Below are 21,726 nucleotides of genomic sequence, written 5' to 3'. Positions count from 1 at the left end.
AAAAAAAAAGTCATGGAAATTTGGAAAAACGAAGTTATGGATATTTGGTGAAAATTAGGGAAATTTGGTAAAAAAAAAAAAAATCTGGAAATTTAGATAACATTTTGGAAATTTTGTGAAAAATCATGGAAATTTGATTAAAATTATTTTTTGGTAAATTTGGTTTAAAAAAAATCATGGAAATTTGGTTAAAAGTTATGAAATGTGGTTAAAAGTCATGACATTTGGTTAAATGTCATGAAAAAGTCATAGAAACCCGTTGGTCAACAATGTGTATGAACCCTGAAACATCCAGATGCAACAGGAAAAGTTTTACAGTGTAAAACCAGTGAGGTTTGTTTCTTCAGAGGCTGGAGCCGGAGGGGAGGAGCCCAGCGAGCCGGCGGCCGAGCCGCTCGCCGCCGCCGCAGCGTGTCCGGCCTCGCCCGCCGCTCCCACTGCTCCCACTGCTCCCAGTGCTCCCACTGCTGCCCAGCACCAGATGGAAAACCACACAGGTGAGCTCACCTCTCCACCTCCATCTCCTTTCCTTCCGCAGCTCCTCTGGAACGCCGGCTCCACCTCCACCTCCACCCTCTGGCTGTTTTTGTAGCGAGCTAAATAAGCTGCCACACGTATGAAAACACCTTTTTTTTTCTTCCACTCCTCGTCTTCCCCTCAACCAAAAGCCTCCCCAGACACTCGTAGCTCCGAACCCCCCAAGCTCTCTCTCTCTCTCTCTCTCTCTCTCTCTCTCTCTCTCTCTCTCTCTCTCTCTCTCTCTCTCTCTCTCTCTCTCTCTCTCTCCTCTCCTTTATTCTCCCAGTCTGCCCATCACTAGCTCTCCTCTGTGAACGGCACCACCCATCAGCCCCCTTCACACTGATGCATCGTGTGCATTCCCAGATCGTAGTCCTGCTGCCCAGAATGATTAGAGACAACCCTCCCCCTCTCTAACACGGACCTGTCCACCTCCCAGACTAACGAGTCGACTTCTCTCTCTTTCTAAACTGCAGCGGCCTCATTTATCAGAAAGCATCTCAGTCTTTTTTCCACCTTTGGAGGGTCGGTTCCCCTCCTGAAAATACAAACCCACATCTCTGCTGGTGTCTCACCAAGCAGATGCTTTTGGTTTACTTGTACTCGACACCACAAACATTCAAGTCACAAGCAGAAATCTATGTGAACCGACTCTTTAAGGTGCAAAAGATGCGTTTATTAAGGGTTAAAGAGTGCCAGAAACATCATTGGGTTGTTTCCATATTCCAGAAGCACGTCTATAAAAACATATTAAAATCCTGGACCGTGAATAAAACTGTCAAAAAAGGACATTTTATTGAATAATAGTAAACGTATAAATGAGGCCTTATTGGTTCCTAAACGACGCCACAGAGAGGGAGGAGTCTACTCACCATGAGCTCACGATGCTTTCAGGCGTTTTGTTTTGTTTTGTTGATTTGATTGTGCTTTGTTTAAGTTTTCTTTTCTTTCACAAAATGACCACTAAAGGAAAGACCGTGAAGGTGAGTGCAGCAAACGCCACGAATGTAGAACTATGTGCCGATACGATGCTCTTTTTATCACAGTGTTCCCTCGTTGACATTCTGCATTATACAAGAAGACAGACGAGAAATGGATTGGAAATTTGGTGAAAAGTCATGGAAATTTGGTCATATTTGGTCTTCCATACAGTCAGTTTTACATCCAAGAAAAGAAAACCAGTTGTACAGGAAATGCAGGATTGTTACTGTCCTGGAAAACCTGGAAAAAGGTTTGAAAATTTGGTGAAAAATCATGGAAATTTGGTTTAAAGGTCATCTTTGGTCATCCACACAGTCAGTATTACATACAAGAAAAGAAAACCAGTAATAAAAAAAAAGAAATTTAAAAACCTGGAAAAAGTCCTGGAAATTTGGTTTATAGTCCTGGAATTTCAAATTGCAAAGAGAGAGCAGAGAGAACCGGATGAACGGAGAGATTTAAATGAAGAGTCCAGACGTGAGTCACTAATGATCAGGATGAGGTCATCCAGGAAAGATTTGTGGAGTTTTTAACCGCAATTTACTTATCAGTTCAAACAGCTGCCTGCTGCTCTGCAGAGCTAATGCTAATGCTAATGCTAATGCTAATCACACGTTGAGCTGTTTGTCTGTGGCGGTTGAAAGCGCTCTGTCTCTCCTCCTGCAGCTGAAGCTCTGTCGCCCGGCGCCAGAAGACCGTCTGAAGGTACGAGCCGACCTCCTGAGCTCTGAGAAAACCCTTTCATATCCTTAAATATATATATATATATATATATATATATACATATATATATATATATATATATATATATATATATATATATATATATATATATATATATATATACACAGTATATTATTTAAGGTGCAGCTGAGTGTGCTCATAGTAACAATTTTTGTATTTATTATTTATTGAATTTATAGATATTTCACAGGTTGACCTCCACACAATGAGATAAATATGAAATATAAGTGAGCAACACATTATATACAAGGCCTTTAGAAGTTAGTACATCATACAGTATTGCTATTGAATGCTGACGTCCTGGTTTCTTCATCCCTCGCTCTTCTTCCTCGTGTCTGTGTTGCAGTAATGTCCTGTAATAACTCTCCTCCTGATGCTGCTGCCGCTCTAAATGTTTCTTCTTCTTTCTTTTTTTATACGCGTGACTGGATTAGCCGGCAGTCTGGTGGAGGACATTGGTGAAATGATTCTCCAGCTCCGGAGACAAGTGGAGAGTCTCTTCAGCATCAAGTACGGTAAGCTGAAGGTCACGCGGGGACGGCAAGGTCACAAACATTACGCTGTGCAGACTATTCAAACTGTTTGTGAAGGTTTTTAGAGGCTGCTCTTCCTCCATAGTCCAGAGACAGACGCTACAGAGTCGCCTTAAAGAACAGAATATAGGACGTTATTCATCATTCATCCTTCATGAGCACAAAGGAACAGAAGAGAGGATGTTAATAAACGTAGAAACATCATTCAGGACGCCCTGTAGAGGGTTCATCTGGTCATGGACCTGCAAGAGTCCTGTAAACGTGTTATATTCATGTGTTCATGACGTTCATTTAGTTATAAATAATGAATCTGCTTCTAAAAGAAAGAGGCTCAAAATATCAGCAGCATCCATACAGGCATCTATATAAATGTTTATTCTTTTAATCAAACTATTGTCTCTCATTCATTTGAGTCATTTAAGGTTTACTGTATGCTTTGAATCCTCATTGTTAGTTTAAATACTACATTTGATCACTTTTTACTGTTCACACACACATTTCACACAATGTTTGCTCATGGACATTTGGTCAGAAGTCATGGAAATGTCGTGAAAAGTCCTGGGAATTTGTTTAAAATACATGAATATTTGGTTAAAAGTCATCCTAACTTGGATTTGACTCTGGTTTCACGGAGCTCTCATGGTGCATACACGCACATGATACATAATAAAGAAAGTATGAAGACCTGCAGCACAGCGGCTCATGACATGAGGGAGAACTATCAGACTGAAGACAACAGGAAGCTATGAACATCTCAGCCTCTCCTCTCCTCAGCCGACGCTCTGGGCCTCCCTGAACCCGCCACCGTGCCCTACTCCAAGTTCCAGATGTACCCGGAGGACCTGTACGTCAGCGGGCTGCCGGACGGCGTCTCCATCCGCCGGCCCAACTGCTTCGGAGCCGCCAAGCTGCGCAAGATCCTCGCCGCCAGCGGCCAGATCCAGTTCATCATCAAAAGGTGAGAGAAGACGGTCCAGCACGGGACGTTCTCACCATGGAGGTACCCTCTGAGACACGGGAAAACTATGAAGTCTAAATATACGACTACTTCTTCTTCTGCTTCTTCTTCTTCTTCTGCTTCTTCTTCTTCTTCTTCTTCTTCTTCTTCTGCTTCTTCTTCTTCTTCTTCAGGCCCGAGCTGCTGACCGAGCCAGTGAAACAAGAGATGCCTTCCATGCCCATCTGTGATGCAGGTACGTCTTCACCTCCACACAGGTGTCACACAATGTCTGACCTTTGACCTTCCTTCATGAGCAAAGGCTTCTCCTGAAGGGAGTAGTGTGTAGTGTGTGTAGTGTGTGTAGACATAAAGCAGCTTTAATGCTTCTTGCTTTCTGAGTGAGGAGGTTGAATCCAGTTCATGAGCTATTTTTAAAAGCGCTCGTCTGAGGAGGAAACAGTCATGGCAGAGATCTCCTCTTTGGGATGTATTGTTTGCTCTTAACGTCTGTTAAACTAAACCTTAAGAGGCCTTTAACCTCCTGTCGTAAATAAATAAATGTTCTCCACAGAGCTGGACGTCTCGGATGCTGCAGCAGGACCAGAAGACGCTGCAGCGCTGTGCAAGAGACCCGGCTTCTCAGGTACAGAGGGAGGAGCTTACAGGACGGAGGCGGAGCTTAGAGACAGGAGGAGGAGGTTAAAGAGAGGGGGAGGAGCTTAGAGGCAGGAGGAGGAGGTTAAAGAGAGGGGGAGGAGCTTAGAGACAGGAGGAGGAGCTTAGAGACAGGAGGAGGAGGTTAAAGAGAGGGGGAGGAGCTTAGAGACAGGAGGAGGAGGTTAAAGACAGGGGGAGGAGCTTAGAGGAGCTTCTACCTCATGAGTGTTGATGCAACATAAAGGAGCTTCTGTATATAGATGTGTATCACTTCTCTTTCTCTCTATCTCTCCATCTTTCTCTCCATCTCCCCCCCCCCCCTCAGAGTGCCTGGAGTCAAAGCTCTCCCGTATCGACCTGGCCAACACGCTGCGTGAGCAGGTGCAGGATCTGTTCAACAGGAAGTACGGGGAGGCTCTGGGCATCAAGTACCCGGTGCAAGTGCCTTACAAGCGGATCAAGAACAACCCGGACTCGGTGCTGATCGAGGGGCTGCCGCCCGGCATCCCCTTCAGGAAGCCCTGCACCTTCGGCTCCCAGAACCTGGAGCGCATCCTGGCCGTCGCCGACAAGATCAACTTCACCATCACCAGGTGTGCAGCGCCAGATACATGAATGACTTCATCACACGCCCCTCCTGTCTGCCCTTTCACAATAAAAGCACCTGAGTTATATATCGCTGCACTCCACTGAGTTAAAACTTCCTTTCTTTCTTCTGTGCAGACCTTTTCAAGGACTCATTCCAAAACCAGGTGAGAACAACATGAAGCCTCATGTATTAAAGTTTGCACAGATTCTCTGAACATATAAGAGCTGTGTTGAATATTAAATAAAGCAAATATAGTTACTTTGACAGAATACAACTTTTAATGCAAAATATATATATATTTATTGTCCTTTTCTGTGCCTCATAAACCAATAAACCAGTCACACATATATAAACTCATTATCTTTGTTCCTAAGGGTTTTCTGTACATTAAACCTTTTTAAATAACTCAAATTGTCCGTGTAGTTGAGGAGATAATCTGAATTTAGTACGAGTTTATTCAGATTTTGAAAACAATTTTGAATATATATATATATATATATATGTGTATATATATATATATATATGTGTATATATATATATATATATATATATATATATATATATATATATATATATATATATATATATATATATATATATATATATATATATATACACACACTTGATAATATTAATGCTTCATCTTTTCCTCCAGCACCTCGACGTGTCACTTTACTAAAGAAGGCCTACGCCTCCATCAGCGGTGAGTTCTTCTTCTTCTTCTTCTTCTTCTTCTTCTTCTTCTTCTTCTTCTTCTTCTTCTTCTTCTTCTTCTTCTTCTTCTTCTTCCTCCACTAACTGGATTCTCTCCGTCTCTCAGACGACGATGACATCAACCGCATGGGGGAGAAGGTCGTCCTGCGAGAGCAAGTCAAGGAGCTGTTCAACAGGAAATACGGTGACTTCTGCTTTTCATTCAAGGCTCGTTTCCAGGCCTGGAAAAGTCCCCAAAGTGGAGTAAAAGTCGTGGAAATGTGTTCTATTCATATGAAAAGTCATGGAAATTTGGAATTTTGGAAATGCATTCATCAAAATGTGTATGAACCCTGCTTATGCTACATTATCAGAATCAGCTTTATTGGCCATGTCTCATGAAGATTTCGTAAAAAAGTTGTTGAAAATTGGTTAAAATTCATGACAATTTGGTTAAAAGTTGTAGAAACTGTTAAATGTCATGGAAATTTGGTGAAAAGTCCTGAAAATTAGGTTAAAAGTCATGAAAAAAAAAAAAATATTTTTATATATACACATGTATATACTCGTGTGCCACGCCCTCTGAAGCCCCGCCCCCTGTGCCTGCAGGCGAGGCTCTGGGCCTGGACCGCTCCGTGGTCGTTCCCTACAAGCTGATCCGCGGCAGCCCGGAGTCCGTGGAGGTCGGCGGGCTGCCGGACGACGTTCCCTTCAGGAACCCCAACAGCTACGACCTGCTGAGCCTGGAGAGGATCCTGCAGGCCGCCGCCGACGTGGCGTTCACCATCAAGAGCCAGCTGCAGTGAGTGCTTCACCTCCATCTTCCTCCTCGCAGCGGAGTGTAAACCACGAGGAACGCAGCGATTAGACGCTGGAGAGGTTCAGCTGCGAGGAAAGAAAGATTATTCATAACGTTTATTCTCTTTCCTCTCTCAGGCCTTTTGCAGAAATATGCAGCCAAGCTTGTAACACAGGTGAGTCTTTGAGTTCCAGGTGTTTGAGTCTTTGAGTTCCAGGTGTTTGAGTCTTTGAGTTCCAGGTGTTTGAGTTCCAGGTGTTTGAGTCTTTGAGTTCCAGATGTTTGAGTCTTTGAGTTGCAGATGTTTGAGTCTTTGAGTTCCAGATGTTTGAGTCTTTGAGTTCCAGGTGTTTGAGTCTTAGAGTTCCAGGTGTTTGAGTCTTTGAGTTCCAGATGTTTGAGTCTTTGAGTTGCAGATGTTTGAGTCTTTGAGTTGCAGATGTTTGAGTCTTTGAGTTCCAGGTGTTTGAGTCTTAGAGTTCCAGGTGTTTGAGTCTTTGAGTTCCAGATGTTTGAGTCTTTGAGTTGCAGATGTTTGAGTCTTTGAGTTGCAGATGTTTGAGTCTTTGAGTTCCAGATGTTTGAGTCTTTGAGTTCCAGGTGTTTGAGTCTTAGAGTTCCAGGTGTTTGAGTCTTTGAGTTCCAGATGTTTGAGTCTTTGAGTTCCAGATGTTTGAGTCTTTGAGTTTCCAGATGTTTGAGTCTTTGAGTTCACGTCGAGCTTCCGATCTTTAAAACCACGGGACAGTAAACGGTCGTTTTGTGTCTCCAGTAGCGACAGACGTCTCCACCAATCGACGAAAGCGCAAGAGAGTCCAGGAGAGCAGCCGAGGCCCCGCCTCCTCCGACCTCATGTCCACCAATCAGATTCCAGTGATGGTGAGTGTGAGGGACGTCACGGCGATCATCAAGATTAAACAGGATTAAACAGGAAATAATTACAATTGGACGAGGGGACAAAAAACTGATTTTAATTCCAGCGCCTGAACGCCTCACACTGAAAATATAATCTCTCTCTCTCTTCTCTCGCCCGCAGCAGTGGCCCATGTACATGGTGGACTACAGCGGAGTGAACGTGCAGGTTCCTGGGAAAGTGAACTACTGAAGGAGGAAGACGAGGAGGAGGAAGAGGAGGAAGACTGGTATTCACAACTCTTCCACACTGACACTTCTTCAGACTAAACCTCTGACTGCAGCGTGACGAGGAGCAACAGGATGAATGTGGAGCCAGAAGCTTGTTTTCTGTCTTCTGAAGCTCTGAAGCTCTGAAGCTTTGAGGCTCTGAAGCTCAAAGCCTCCGAGGCTCTGAGTCTGAGGCTTTGAGGTTTTGAGGCTTTGAGGCTCTGAGGCTTTGAGGCGGCAGCGTTTTGGTTCGTTTGTCCTCAAACATTCATGTTTCGCCGTCTGTCCGCTCACCGAGTCGCGTCGCTGTCTGTCTGTTTGCTACGTTACTGACACTGTTTGTTTTTCAAACCACACAACAACAACAACAACAACAACAAAACAATGTCTTTAACAATCTGGTTCCATAATATTCAGATATTTGTACTTTTTATTTATTATATTTATTGAAATATAACATTACGTGCAGGGATGTAAAATACATTGATTTCCGGTCTGCGGCTCGTGAAGTGTCTTATTCATGAAAGGAAACGAAGAGCAAGAGAGGCGAAGTGGACACGCGGCCGCCTTATGTTTAGCACACCATCGTGTAAAATATCTCATTTACGAGTCAGCCTGAATGTATCGTGTAAAGGAAAGAATGGTGTGTTATTACTGCGACGAGCATATTTAATAACGCTGAACCTTAACGCCAATTAGGCCTTTGAAATAAAATGTGTTGCCTTGCACTTTTCACCTGGTTGTTTTCTTTGCTTCTGACGTACGACATGTTTATTCATATTTTATCTGTGTGAAGATGAGGAATTATTTAAATATATTAAGATAAGATTTTTTTTATAAATATGAAGAAAATCTTTGCGACAGAGAAATGAAGGATTATTTTATGTGATCGGAAAATATATATAAATAATAATATAATAAATATATATAGTTTTTATATATATACTTAAAAATATATGTAAATATATATTTATTAATATATATTATATATATATATAATATATATATATATTATATATAAATATATGTATTAAAATATATATATAAAATATATATAATATATATAAATATATATATAAAAGTAAACCAATAAGACGAGTAAGCTCTGATCGAGACGTTCCTCTTCCTCCTCTTCATCATCTCCATCATAAAGAACATTGAACTCCAGATTCAAAGTCAAGACTCAGGATTCATTTTTTCCTCATTTCTTTATTACAGATGTTTTTTTTTTCCTCTTCAGCTCATTTTTACACGTCAGGACGTCGCGTTCGATGACCTTGATTGTCGCACTGTCGAGTTTTCTTTTTTTTAAATATATATATGTATTTTAATATCTCCCCATCTGTTCGGACCAAACGGCTCGAGACGTCAGATGAACAACAGACTGAGGAAAATGTTTAAAAACACACGTGGCTGCTTCCTCCTCTGGTGTTTGTGGAGTTATTTTATTTTTTAATATTCACATCAGTAAAGTGTCTCCTCTTCCTCCTCTTCGCTGCTACCAGAAGCTTCATGAATCATTGCATAAACCTCCAGAACCCTCTGAACCCCGAAGACAAACTGGATGGAAACGCTAAAAACTGAAGAAAAAAAAACATCATCGTCCGATTTTCCTTTTTCCCGACTGTCCTCGAACACCTCGTGTCAAAAAAAAGGGAAATGAAGCTTCAAAATCGTGATATTTCACCAAAACCATTTTATTCTACATGTCTCATTTCAAAAAAACCTCGAGCCCCAAATATTTTTATTTGCTTTTCACCAGATCCTGTAAGGACATAAATTAAGAAAAAAACATAAATCTCCTGAGCTCCTCGGCGCCACCAGGAGGCCGTGATTGATGCGGCGGTCAGAACGCAGAGCGGACACAAGTTGTCTTCAGATTCCAGTGTTTTCCCAAACGTTAGATCATATTTGGGTCTTTTTTTAAACTTATAACTGTGTTTGAGTCTCTGCTTCCAGCCTGTGACGAACTCTTAGACGCTGCAGTGAAGAAAAAAGTGACCGGGGCAAAAAAAAAACAACAACTAAACAAACAAACAGCTGCTCGAGGGTTCAGAGGGTTAAAAAATCCCACGACCGCTAAATGCACCGTCAGAACTAAAGTGCTTAATGAGAGATTCTTTATCCCCGATGGGAGCTGCCGGGTTCGTGGTAGCTGGGACACAGAGGAGGCTGGAAACACACACACACACACACACAGACACACACACACACAGACACACACACACTCTCCAGAAGGATGAAAGAGGCTCAGAGTGATGAAGTTCGGTCTCCAGGTAAATGTGGCGATCAGGAATGTAGAGGAGGATAAAGCGTCCGTTCGGCTCGCGTCCCGCCGTGAGGTCCGGGGGTTTGAACTTTGCGGCGTGGAGATCAGAGGCGTGGCCTAGCTGCCGCCGCCGCTGCCGCCCGCGGGCTTGAAGCAGTCCTCCGTGACGCCCTGGGACGCCAGCTCGGACAGCACGTTGTCCAGGTAGTTGGGGTCCGGGTAGCCGTGGCCCGACATGTTGGACATCATCTCCGTCTTGTGGTGGACGCCGTTCCACACCACGGTGTCCGGCTCGCCCGTCGTGCTGGACGTCCCCACGGTGAAGATGAGGCGCCGCATCCACGCCACCTTCAGCAGCTCCAGCACCTTCACCACGAGGAGAGGAGACGAGGAGAGGACACGAGGAGACGGCGTTACGCCAAGTGAGTCACACACATGCTGACCGGTGGAGTTACAGGAAGTGCTCCTGTGGTGAAGTTCTCCGCAGAGGTTTAAAAAGGTAAACAGCTCATAACTAATCTCTAATATGTATTTTATATTCATGTGACGTCACGAGAACGTTTTGGAACACGTGGAACACTAAAAGAGGTTCTCACCTTCCGGCCCTTGTCGTTGTCGGGTAGAAAACAGAAGCGAGGGAAACCTCTGCAGGTGTACGGCTGACCTGGGTTAGGATGCTCCGAGCCCTGGAGGAGGAGGAGGAGGAGGAGGAAGAGGAGGAAGAAGAGGAGAACAGATGTGACTGGAAGGTAAATCCCAGGTTTAAGGAGCTCGTCGTCCTGACGTTCATCAGGATCTTTTCAGCTTCAGAAGGCATTCAGTTCTACATCCAGACACCTGGAGGCAACTTCCCACTTGTTAGGGGAAGTTGCCGTCCTTCATAGCAACGAAACACGTAGCAACTGAGTCTGAAGGCAACAAACTACCAGACAACCAACTCTAGAGGCAACAAACTATCCCTGAAGCCATCAACCGTCTCCCAGCCCCCCTTGCGGCTGCAGCAGACGTACCTGCAGACCAGGTGGGATGCTGTAGATGATCTGGATGGTTCCACAGTCGGGGTGTCCGGGCAGCGACTGGGCGATGCTGTAGATCTCCATCTTGCCTTTGGGCTGGTTGCCGGTCTTCTCTCCGTAGATCGTCTTGCAGGACGGACACTGCAGGCTGCCGTCCTGAGGACGCAAGAGGCTACCATGAGACGCCTGCAGGAGGCTCAGGTCACATCCCTCCATCTCGCCACACCTCGTGCGGTAACACAACAGCAACACAACGGTGTGTACCTTGGTGCCGTTGTTGTACATGGCCAGCATGCAGAGCATGTGCAGCGTGTGTCCACACTTGATGAACTTGCCGGCGGCGTCGGGCAGCGCGCCGCGCCCGCCCTCCTCAGGGGCCGGGGTCTCGTAGCCGGACGGGTTGGACAGCTGGTCCATGCAGATGATGCAGTCCTGAGGGGGAAGGCCAGGTTAGAGGGACTAAAGGAGGAGGAGCCAACCCGCCTCAGAGCTCTGGGCTCACAGACAGAACCAGAGAACCTTCTGCAGGAAGCAGCGTTTACCTCGTCCTGGACGCCGGCGACGACCTCCATGTAGCGCTGGATCACATCCTCAGGCCGCTGAGCCGAGGCTGCAGGAGGGGGGGGGGAGAGAGAGCATGAGCCTCTAAACAACAACAACAACAACAACAACCAGCCTCACGGGGAGACGGGAATCTGGAGAGAAGGAACGTGAAATGAAATGAATTTTAAGGGGATTTTCAGTCAAACAGTCGTTAAGATACGACCCCTGTTCCGTGAAACACAAGAGCTCAGTTTGCTGCCGAGTGAAGAACGTCTGACTGCACAGGATGCAACACACACACACACACACACACACACACACACACACACACACACACACACACACACACACACACACACACACACACACACACACACACACACACACACACACACACACACACACGTCTGTTTCAGAAAGCTAGTAAAACTTTTTTTTTGCCAGACGGCAGCCTTTCTTTAAAGGTTAGCATGTTAGCATGTTAGCTATTTCCTTCCGGCTGACTGACGTGTTTCCAGACATAGACAGATGGGGTGTGAGGAGGTGTTCATGTGTTCATGTGTTCATGTGAGGTGGGAAAAGAACAGAAAAGCAGCAGCAGTGAAGCTGAGGATTGAATCTTTTTAGAAGTTCTGGATCAAACGTGTCGACTCTTCTGTGATAAACTCAGCAGGTTCTACACAGAACGAGTCCAACGACCGCCCGTCATCCAGCCCTCGACCGATCGATCGCTGCAGCAAAGGCTCATGGGACGTCTCGCTGAGGCTGCGTTCACACGTCTTCAGGAGCGTCTGAGTGATTCTGATTCACCTCCTGCTGGACGGCTGCAGGAGACGCAGTTGCAGCAGCAATAAAGTGGATGAACACGGGGAGACACATGAAGGAGAGCGGATGCAGGATGAGGTGATAGTGAAGCAGAGAGAGAGAGAGAGAGAGAGAGAGAGGGGAGGGGCTACCTCTCCTGTGCTGCCTCTTTGCTCTCCTAACTGAACTGCTGCTGTGAGGCTTGCTGGGCCGGCTGGCTGGGGGGAGGAGAGGAGGAGGGAGCGAGAAGGGAGCAGGTTGCTGCTGCAGCTGATGTTGCTGCTGCAGCTGATGTTGCTGTTGCTGCTGCAGCTGATGTTGCTGTTGCTGTAGCTGAAGTTGCTGCTGTATCTGCTGCTGTGTTGGCTGCTGCTGCTGCTGCTGCTGAGGGAGGGGGGCGGTGGTGAAGTGCACGCCGAGTCCCACCGCTGACATCAAAATGGAGGCCATGCCTGGAGCGGGTGGGGGAGGTGGGGAGGGGGTAGGGGAAGGAAGGGGGGGGTGGAGGCAGGATGGGAGCAGGGCAAGGTGGGAGCAGGTGAGGGTTGAGAGCAAGTGGAGATTATGCAGGAGGAGAAAGGAACAAATCAAAAAGGATGAGAAATGTAGCAGCAACTCCTCACACACACACTCTCTCATTCACACACACTCACACACAACAAAACTCTCAACGTTCATGGTTGCTTTTAGTCGTGACAGCTGCGTTTAAAGTTATTTAAACAATATTAATCATCCCAATGAAAGTGTTTCTGCTCGTGAAGAGCATCAATCTGCCTTTAATAATCTTATATTGAGCTTTGTTGGCTTGGATGGAAGTTTCTCTCTGATGGTTCAAACATCAAAAGGGAACTTGTGTTGTTGTTCATTTCCTTCTTCTATGTATGTTGTGGAGAAGAAGAAGAAGAAGAAGAAGAAGAAGAAGAAGAAGCAAAGCGCACATGAACCAACAAACGCCTGAGTGACAGGTGGGAGGTTTACCTGCCAACGCGGAGCTGACGCTGGTGGATCCGTTCAGCTGCACAGAGATGGAGGGAACGCTGCAGGACAGGAAACAACGACGGTTAAAGAAACACCAACAATGAAACGCAAACAAAGACTTCTGGCCGGTTCGGTTTCTCACGGTGACGAGAGAGAAATAAAAGCTGTCGCCACGCGACGAGGAAACAAACCCGACACAGGAGGAAGAGACGGAACATTCATGATTCTGTCTGTTAAATGTCAGAAAAGTGTTGCTCAGAACCCGAAGACCACGTCTTCAAATGTCTTGATCTGTCCACAGAATGAGTGAAGAACCCAGAACAATCACATTCAAGAGGACATTTTATTATTTTTAACTAACCTCCTCGAACAGACTTCATAGATTATCAAAATGGTTGGTGATTCATTTCATAGCTTCGTTTCATGGTGGAGGCCGTGAGACGGATCCTCAACACGTCAACGTCTGCAGCTGAGACTCACAATATGCTGATCAATCTGCTGCCGGCAGTTCTGACTGGAAAACAGCCGGCGAGGAAATGAAACACACATTTACCCAGAGCAGCACCTGGTCCAGCTTCAGGCTTTTAACCTGAAATATTTTCTGTTCAGAACTTCTTTGATCAGAACGCAGCTCTAATCCATACGATTAAGAAGATGGAGTCAACCAATGTTTGGCTTTTTTCTTAATAAATGACATTCAATGAGCAACATCATTGTTTACAATCATCATTCGACTGATCCACTCACTGACAAAGTGTTTCAGCTCTAATCCTGTTCATCCTCCTCTTTTTTAAAGTCTTAAACAAACGATGACACAAAGGGAGGAAACCAGCCTCAGACAGCGTGAGGCCTCTGGACATCAGGGACAAGCTGACACACACGTCTCTGCATGGAGGATGAGACGTAACCACGATGGAAAACAACACAGCTTCTCGTTGTTTTGATATTCCTGTAAGCGTCTATCTCACCAGCTAGCGTAGCAGAGGTCAACACTCATGAATATGCAAAGAAACACGACTAGACTCCCTAACGCATGAGCTCCTGTGAGCACTGAAGAGGATGCGTTCACAGCGCAGGGTGAGCGTCCAGCTTCCTGTTATTCACTTCCACCGGCTGAGACGACACTAAATGATGAAGGAGTGAACCTCATCGTCATCACACTTCAGTGAGCATGTTCGTCTTTAAAAAGGCAGCTCTCTGTGTCGCTGGACCAGAAGAGGATGACGGAGACACCCGAGCCAAAACAAACATGCCACCGCGCGGCTGCAGCTGCAGATAATGTTTAGTCATTCCTGTTTTTAGACGACGGGTCAAAGTGGAGACGGACAGGAAAGACTGAGCAGATGGAGGGAAGCGTGATGTGCATCACTTTAGAGGTCGCCACCAGTAAATCTTTCTGCTGTCGTTCCGCTCAAACCCGACTGCATTACACCGCACACTCCCAACACACGCACACACATCGGGGACCGACCTGAGCCCGTTGGCGCTGGTAGAGCCGGTGAGCAGCGGCGCTGACAGTTGGCTTCCAGAGGGCGGCGGAGGCCAGGGGCTGCCCCAGGACATCCCCCCCACGGAGAGGGGCCTCCTCGGGTACGGCGAGTAGACAGAAGCGGGGTGAGCCGGGCCGGCCCTCCCCGTCGCTTGGAGACTGGGCCGGTTCAGGCTGCCCGAGGAAAAGGAATGTCGCGAGCGGCTGGGCATGGGCCCCGTGCTGCTGTGGCTCAGGCACTGCTGGCAGGAGCAGGCGGGGCCCGAGGGGATGGCCGGCGGGCCCAGCGAGGCCAGCGGGTAGGGCTGGTTGCACTGCCGCCGGACCTGCCGCCTGAAGCCCGTCGCTTTGTTGACCTGCGCCAGAGACGTGAGGTCCACGATGTAGTTGTATCCGTGCGGGCCCAGGTCCGCCGTGCCCTGGCGGGCCTGGTAGCTGTGCTCCAGGAGGATGGAGGTTCGAGTCTCGTATGGGGTCCAGCCGCCTTCGTCGTTGAGCCACTCCCAGTACACGCCGCTGCCGAGGCCCGAGGACTGAGCGAACAGGGACCGGCGGACCGACCGGGTCTTTCCTGGAAGGAAAAAGAGGATTTGTCACTTAAAACACAACATTTAAACCTCATGTGTTAAAAATAATGAATTCAAACAAATGACAAGTCCCGAGTTCCACACTTATACATAGATATACATATACACACACATATGCACACACATATACACACACATAGATAGATAGATAGATAGATAGATAGATAGATAGATAGATAGATAGATAGATAGATAGATTAGTTATTTATCTAATTCAGCTGCTTTATAAGCTTATTAATTATCATTAGGAGCTCTGACCCTGCTATACATGTGTTATAACAACCAGCTACGTCATTGTTTATTTACAATGTCAGTCGAACTGGCTCGATAGCGCGAATCAGCTGAACGAAGCAACATCAACAACAACATGCTAATTCTCACAAGCGTCAGCAAAGTGTCGGGTTACGGAGATGTCACGTGGATAAATTAGTCAGAAAACACACACTTCTCGTCTGACAGAGTTGTATAAATGTCACAACTTCCTCCTGGGTGCTTAATGTAGCCTAGCTTAGCTCGCAGCTATGTAAACATTCTTCACAACAACAGCGCTCCTGTAAGCTAACGCTAAGCTAGCTAGCTACTAGCTTGGCCCGATAACTGTGATGGTTTCGGGGCACAACATTTTGGGGGGGAAAAAACATGTAAATAAATGTCTCACCCGTGTCCTGCCGAAACTGTTTCAAGCTCGGTATGTCAATGAGATAAGGCGACAGGCTGGGGTCTGATTGTCCGAGGCAGATGCTCGTAGAGCCGGGTCCTACTCCTCCTCCTCTCGGGCCCCGCGGTGCCAAACACCGCTCGATGTGCGCGCTCACTTGGCCGCTGTAAGGCCGCCAGTAGCCCAGGTCGTCCTGCCACTCCCACACCGCGATCATGGGCTGCGATTGTCCCACGGAGCCGGACGGCGTGGCCGCCGACGCCGAGGCCGAGGGCCCGTTCCTGGACCCGTTCACCCGGGCGCAGGAGCCAGACACGATCGCCATGTTTCAACCGAAGCTAACAAAACAACTCGTTCTGGTTTAGCTAGCGGCTCCGACTGATCGTGGCTACGACGGAACACACACAAAAACAAACAACAACAAAAACGTCCGCTAGCTCGGCTCGTTAAAAAACGCCATGGTAAATTCGTTAACACGCTTTAGAGGAAGCTATGCGGCGGATATTAGACGTGAGAGAGCCTCGCTGGACATGTAAGTGCATGTTGAGGGTTTAGGGTTTAGCAGGAACGCGGATAACGTTTAGCTTTGTGACAGCGTTGCCAGGGTTCCTTCCTTCCTCTCGCGGCCGCCTTCAGGGACCACAGGGAAAAATCGAAATTCGAGGCACGTTTATGGGAACTAACCGGAGATGGGATTTTTTTTTTGTTGATGGAGGGAGGGAGAGGGGAGGGGGGGACACATAAGACATTCTTTATTCCCAATTTGAGAGGGAATCCATGTAATTAAATGTATTTAATACACGAACATACAAAATAATTGATTACTGATACTGCTGCTGGCAAAACAAGAGCTTTGAGGACACAAACAGTCCACATCTTTAAATCAGGAGCTTACAAGCTGCACCTGAAGGTTGCATTCTTCTTCTCCTACAACAAACATCCTCATTGTCCATTCTTCCTCTGCTTCTTTATTTTAAGTAGATTTTATCACCCTCAATGCGACTGCTGCCCTCAACTGGAGATGAAGGGGTAAGACATCATTTTTAATTTTATCACTCCATATGACACTCCATATTTTTATATATATATATATATATATATATATATATATATATATATATATATATTTATGTATATATATATTTATGGTATATATAGATCAGTTGAAAACTTCAGGCTCGTTGTTTAAAAATGATTTAAATAATTTTTCTATAAATTAATTAATATATTATATTTTTATAGATATACATATATATGTGTGTGTATATATATGTATTAATATATATATATATATTTACATACTTTAATATTTATATTTATAACAATATTTATATATTTGTATTTATATATAAATATTGTTATATATATATATATATATATATATGTATATATATATATATATATATATATATATATATATATATATATATATAAGATAAGATAATCATTTCTTAGTCCCTCAGTGGTGAAATTACAGGAGATATATATATATATAAACATTATATTTAGATATATAGTAGACTTAAGTGAGTTGCTCTCCGTCCAGGACACTGAGCATCAGCTGATGCAGCATGGATTATATAAAGTAAACTAAAGATTAGAACAAACTGTGTTCTGGTCTTCGCGCCTCAGGATGCTGGACGTTGTTTTTCTGCAGGATGTTCATTCATCTCAGGGAGAAGACAACAGGCGCGAGGCCTCTGACAGCAGGGAACGTTCTTCTAATCACAGCCCAAGTGGGATCTGCACATTAACCCGTAAAGTGTCACATAATCAATGGCCGAGTCATCTGGAAAAGACAAATGCAGCGGCGCGCGTGCACCTCAGGTCTGCTTCTGCAACACAAGCAGGACACAATATTTTCACACCTAATAAACAACACAAAATGAGAAATAAGCACCTGCAGCCAGTAACGGGTTCCAAGCCACTGGGTCAAATAATTTAACTTTGAGAACACGGCTTTGATTTATGGTCTCGAGGTCTTCATTTCTAAAGGACGGGGGTTCAAACCCCCTGCAGATAAAAGAGTCCGACAGAGTCGGCCCTCGTGAAAGAGAGAACACGCTCATCTTTAATGCTGCGCGTTGATTTAATGCAGCGAGCAGCTGAAAGGTTCAGTTCACCTGGAACACAAGAAGACGTTTAACCTTCAGAGCAAACACTTCTGCTTTTATACGTCCAGGTTGTGAAATCATATGTTTTTATTTATTGATTTATGGTCTGACTTCAACGTGATGACGTGAAATGAATGAATGTTGAAACTGAGAAACGAAGGAAACCAGAAACAGTTTTACCTCGAAATAATCTACAGAGCGTCTCATGAAGAATATCTGAGTGGTACTGAGGATGCAGGTCACACACACACACACACACACACACACACACACACACACACACACACACACACACACACACACACACACATACATGTATCCTGCACAGTAACACATGGGGTGAAGGTGGAGCAGTGTGTGTCGTCCTCGGACACGAGCGACCAATCGAAGGCTGTAGAGGATGAAACGCTGCGTTCAGGTACAACGAGTGCAGCTGAGCGCCTTTAACAACAAGCTGAGAGCTGCGTTCAAGGTGCACAGGGGGCGGGGCTTTGTTGACCTTTGACCCTTGTTTCACTTCACCTCTCTATGTTTCTCTCACCCTGTTCCCCTCTCTCTCTCTCTTTGTTGTCTCTCTCTCTCTCTCTCTCTCTCTCTCTCTCTTTGTTCTCTCTCTCTCTCTCTCTCTCTCTCTCTCTCTCTCTCTCTCTCTCTCTCTCTCTCTCTCTCTTTGTTCTCTCTCTCTCTCTCTCTCTCTCTCTCTCTCTCTCTCTCTTTCTCTCTCTCTCTCGTTGCTGTCAACATGTCTGTGATTAAGTTCGGCAGCGATGGAGGAAAGAATGAGAGGAATGTGAAGAATGTGGCTCTGCCTCTCCTCGTGCCTCTGAGAGAACACAAAGTATACAACGCATGTGATGGAGGTACACAAAGTATACAACGCATGTGATGGAGGTACACAAAGTATACAGTACATCCCAAAGGAGGTACATCCCATAATAACAGGGTCATGTGATCAAATTCTAACTTATAGATCTTAGAGGGAAGAAACCTTTTTGTCATATCTATGATGTCATCACTCATGACGTCAGAAGCACTCGTCCTGCTCGTTAAGGAGATTGATACCCAACACACACACGCGCGCCTAAACACTTGCAGGCGCACACACACACATACACACACACATACATGCACACGCACACGCACATTCTGTGCCGGCAGAAAGTCTAAATATAAAAAAATAAAATGTTCTAATGCTATTTTTAAAAGCTCATTTACCAGTTAGAGAGTGAGCGTGACCTCGTGGGAGGGCTTATTAAAAACATGATATTTCTGTGTCGTCATTTCGCATTTACAGCTTTTCTCTGTTGGTTCTGTTTTATTTTTAACGACTTTTCACACGTCGTCATCGCTGCTGCTGGGAAACGCCCCCGGTTCAGGTCGAGGCAACGTCACTTTTACCTTTAGCTTCAGGAGAAACATCCAAGTCGAGCTTACACACCAAGTAAAACACATGAAATACACATCACAGAGTACATCAAACACTGGTTTCCTGTTTACAAACCTCAACCCATTTCCAGCCCCTCTCATGTGTTCACTGGTCGGTTGTTAACGCGGTTACATTAACGTTGCAGACGCGAGGGCCGACCGCATCCTCATCAATTAGAGACTCTTTTTCCCAAAGTGCACGAGGAGTTCCAAAGGTCCAACGGATGAATAAAGATGGAGGGAGTCGTTGTTTTGTTTCCAGCGCTCAGTATTTGATTCTCATTACCAAAGTAAACGCTGGCACGGCCTTTAAAGCTGCTTAACATACAGGAGAGGTGATTAGCGCTGTTAGCAGGATGTGCTTTGACTCGTGTTTTTAAATTAAAAACCAGACGCTCCGCTCGCTTTAAAGTGTGATAAGTGCGAGCAGGATGTGGAGCAACGGGTTCCTCCGACCGCAGGTTTCCCCCGTTATTCCCAGCAGAAGAAGTGTGTTTTTTCTCAGAATCCATCACAGAATCTGTGGCGCCCTGCGAGCCTCGTCGAGCCTTTTACGCGCCGCAAGAAGGATTTTAACAAGCTGCACTCACAAAGATGTTTAATGACATCAACACTGTTGTTCTGGGAGGTAAAACACACATTTTATGTTTCTGAAGCTCCAAAAGAGCCTCGAGGACTCACTGGAGACGATTTAGGGATATTTATCCTTCCTTGTGTGATATGCTAACAGAAAGCTAACACAAGAGATGCTAACAGAAAGCTAGAACAAGAGATGCTAACAGAAAGCTAGAACAAGTGATGGTAACAGAAAGCTAGAACAAGTGATGCTAACAGAAAGCTAGAACAAGTGATGCTAACAGAAAGCTAGAACAAGTGATGGTAACAGAAAGCTAGAACAAGTGATGCTAACAGAAAGCTAGAACAAGTGATGCTAACAGAAAGCTAGAACAAGTGATGGTAACAGAAAGCTAGAACAAGAGATGCTAACAGAAAGCTAGAACAAGTGATGGTAACAGAAAGCTAGAACAAGTGATGCTAACAGAAAGCTAGAACAAGTGATGCTAACAGAAAGCTAGAACAAGTGATGCTAACAGAAAGCTAGAACAAGAGATGCTAGGAGGAACACAGGAGGAAGGTTAACATTAACATGGATCATGAGGCCGCTCAGAGTCTTCTGGCTCGATGGATAACTGCATAAAACAATGAATAATGTGTCCATAAAGAGAATAATAACCACGTCTGAGATCATACGACAGGAAATATGCAGCGGAGCTCGTTCTCTTCAGCAGCGAGCTTGCGTTGTATAATCCTGATCCGATGCTTCTCCGGCTGAAAGGATATTTGGTAGCAAACAAGAAGACATTTTGGAATTAAAATGGAAAATGTTGAAGAGCTCTGGACACTCAGAAATAAGTCCTCCAGTCTTGTAAACAGGATTACTCTGATCTTTCTTTCTTTTTTTCAGCTTTAACAGCTTCAGACTCACGGTGACGTTATGGTGCGCCCGTAAACCTCGATCGGCTCTTTTTATTTGTATTTTCTTTTTCATGAACCTGTTTTATGGCACAGCGAGGTCGGCCGTAGCTACGAAATGAAACTCCTGGTGCAGAAAGCACTCTCCCTGCAAATGTAAATTCAAATTAAAGGAAGAGGGATTCATGTATTCAGCATGGCATGAATATACAGGAGCGGAAGAAATTAATAAAAAAAACACGTTGAGGGCTGCATATTCATGCAGTCCACATCGTTATCTTTCAACAGAGGAAGAGAGGACGTCAACCAGAATTCATTCTTCCTAATCCAGACCTTTTTTTTGAATGTATTTACAACAACAATGATTTTTCAGCATGCAATGTGAGTTTTACCGAAAAAGTAGATTTACAAGCCGCTGCTACTTTTGGTGCGTGTCATCGCTAGCTCCCCGCTGTAGCCGGCTATCTGCTGCTAGCTCTCCACCACCTCCCCGCTGTAGCTAGCTAGCGCTGCTGCTAGCTCTCCACTTACTCCCTGCTGTAGTCAACTAGCTGCTGCTAGCTCTCCATTAGCTCCCTGCTGTAGCTAGCTAGCGCTGCTGTTATCTCTCCATTAGCTCCCTGCTAGCTCCCCAACAACCACCGAAGGTAGCGGGACCAGCTCCGGCTCGACGATCCGACTTTAACTTTGTAACTTTTGGTGAAAACATTTGGTGAATTTAGGAGAAATCTACAGACGCAAAGAGACAAAATAAAACGATAAATCTTTCCAGTCGTGTGAAAGAAGACGTGCT

The 21,726-nt window shown here is 45.3% G+C and overlaps 2 protein-coding genes across 4 annotated transcripts in view; one reads left to right on the top strand and one right to left on the bottom strand.

The window, feature by feature from the left end:
* The window catches only part of gtf2ird1 (GTF2I repeat domain containing 1), a 29,174-nt gene extending 20,862 nt beyond the window's left edge, over positions 1–8,312 (top strand). For both annotated transcript variants that reach the window (XM_068579695.1, XM_068579694.1), the window contains exons 14-27: positions 348–497; positions 2,167–2,205; positions 2,679–2,759; positions 3,552–3,735; positions 3,909–3,970; positions 4,289–4,360; positions 4,700–4,967; positions 5,098–5,126; positions 5,619–5,666; positions 5,784–5,861; positions 6,266–6,458; positions 6,593–6,630; positions 7,228–7,334; positions 7,492–8,312. In XM_068579695.1, the coding sequence (XP_068435796.1) occupies positions 348–497; positions 2,167–2,205; positions 2,679–2,759; positions 3,552–3,735; positions 3,909–3,970; positions 4,289–4,360; positions 4,700–4,967; positions 5,098–5,126; positions 5,619–5,666; positions 5,784–5,861; positions 6,266–6,458; positions 6,593–6,630; positions 7,228–7,334; positions 7,492–7,560 (1,418 nt within the window). In that variant the 3' untranslated portion in view covers positions 7,561–8,312. The remainder of the gene's footprint in view (positions 1–347; positions 498–2,166; positions 2,206–2,678; positions 2,760–3,551; positions 3,736–3,908; positions 3,971–4,288; positions 4,361–4,699; positions 4,968–5,097; positions 5,127–5,618; positions 5,667–5,783; positions 5,862–6,265; positions 6,459–6,592; positions 6,631–7,227; positions 7,335–7,491) is intronic.
* Positions 8,313–9,253: 941 nt separating this feature from the next.
* Positions 9,254–16,550, bottom strand: dtx2 (deltex 2, E3 ubiquitin ligase). Of its 2 annotated transcripts, XM_068579696.1 has the most exons (9): positions 15,922–16,550; positions 14,659–15,247; positions 13,188–13,246; positions 12,362–12,661; positions 11,405–11,472; positions 11,127–11,294; positions 10,857–11,018; positions 10,443–10,532; positions 9,254–10,212 (listed from the first exon to the last, which is right to left on the bottom strand). In XM_068579696.1, exons 1-9 carry the CDS (start codon positions 16,244–16,246, stop codon positions 9,964–9,966), a joined length of 2,010 nt encoding a protein of 669 aa, XP_068435797.1. In that variant the 5' UTR covers positions 16,247–16,550; the 3' UTR covers positions 9,254–9,963. The 2 variants fall into 2 exon arrangements, with proteins under 2 accessions (XP_068435797.1, XP_068435798.1); XM_068579697.1 differs by lacking the exon at positions 12,362–12,661.
* Positions 16,551–21,726: the final 5,176 nt, after the last annotated feature.

The sequence above is a fragment of the Clinocottus analis genome, unplaced genomic scaffold (genome assembly GCF_023055335.1).
Source record: "Clinocottus analis isolate CAN_PGR_092001 unplaced genomic scaffold, fCliAna1.0.p SCAF_17, whole genome shotgun sequence".
NCBI lineage: Eukaryota > Metazoa > Chordata > Actinopteri > Perciformes > Cottidae > Clinocottus > Clinocottus analis.
Note: the sequence above shows the minus strand (reverse complement) of the source record. Positions and strands in the feature narration are given on the sequence as shown.

Bases quoted from the DNA above. Each gene is read 5' to 3' on its own strand.
- dtx2 (XM_068579696.1), bottom strand. From the start codon at position 16,246: ATGGCGATCGTGTCTGGCTCCTGCGCCCGGGTGAACGGGTCCAGGAAC. The intron at 15,248-15,921 runs GTGAGACATTTA...TTTTCCTTCCAG, and splicing joins ACAGTTTCGGCAGGACACGG to GAAAGACCCGGTCGGTCCGC. The intron at 12,662-13,187 runs GTAAACCTCCCA...CACCCGCTCCAG, and splicing joins CGTCAGCTCCGCGTTGGCAG to GCATGGCCTCCATTTTGATG.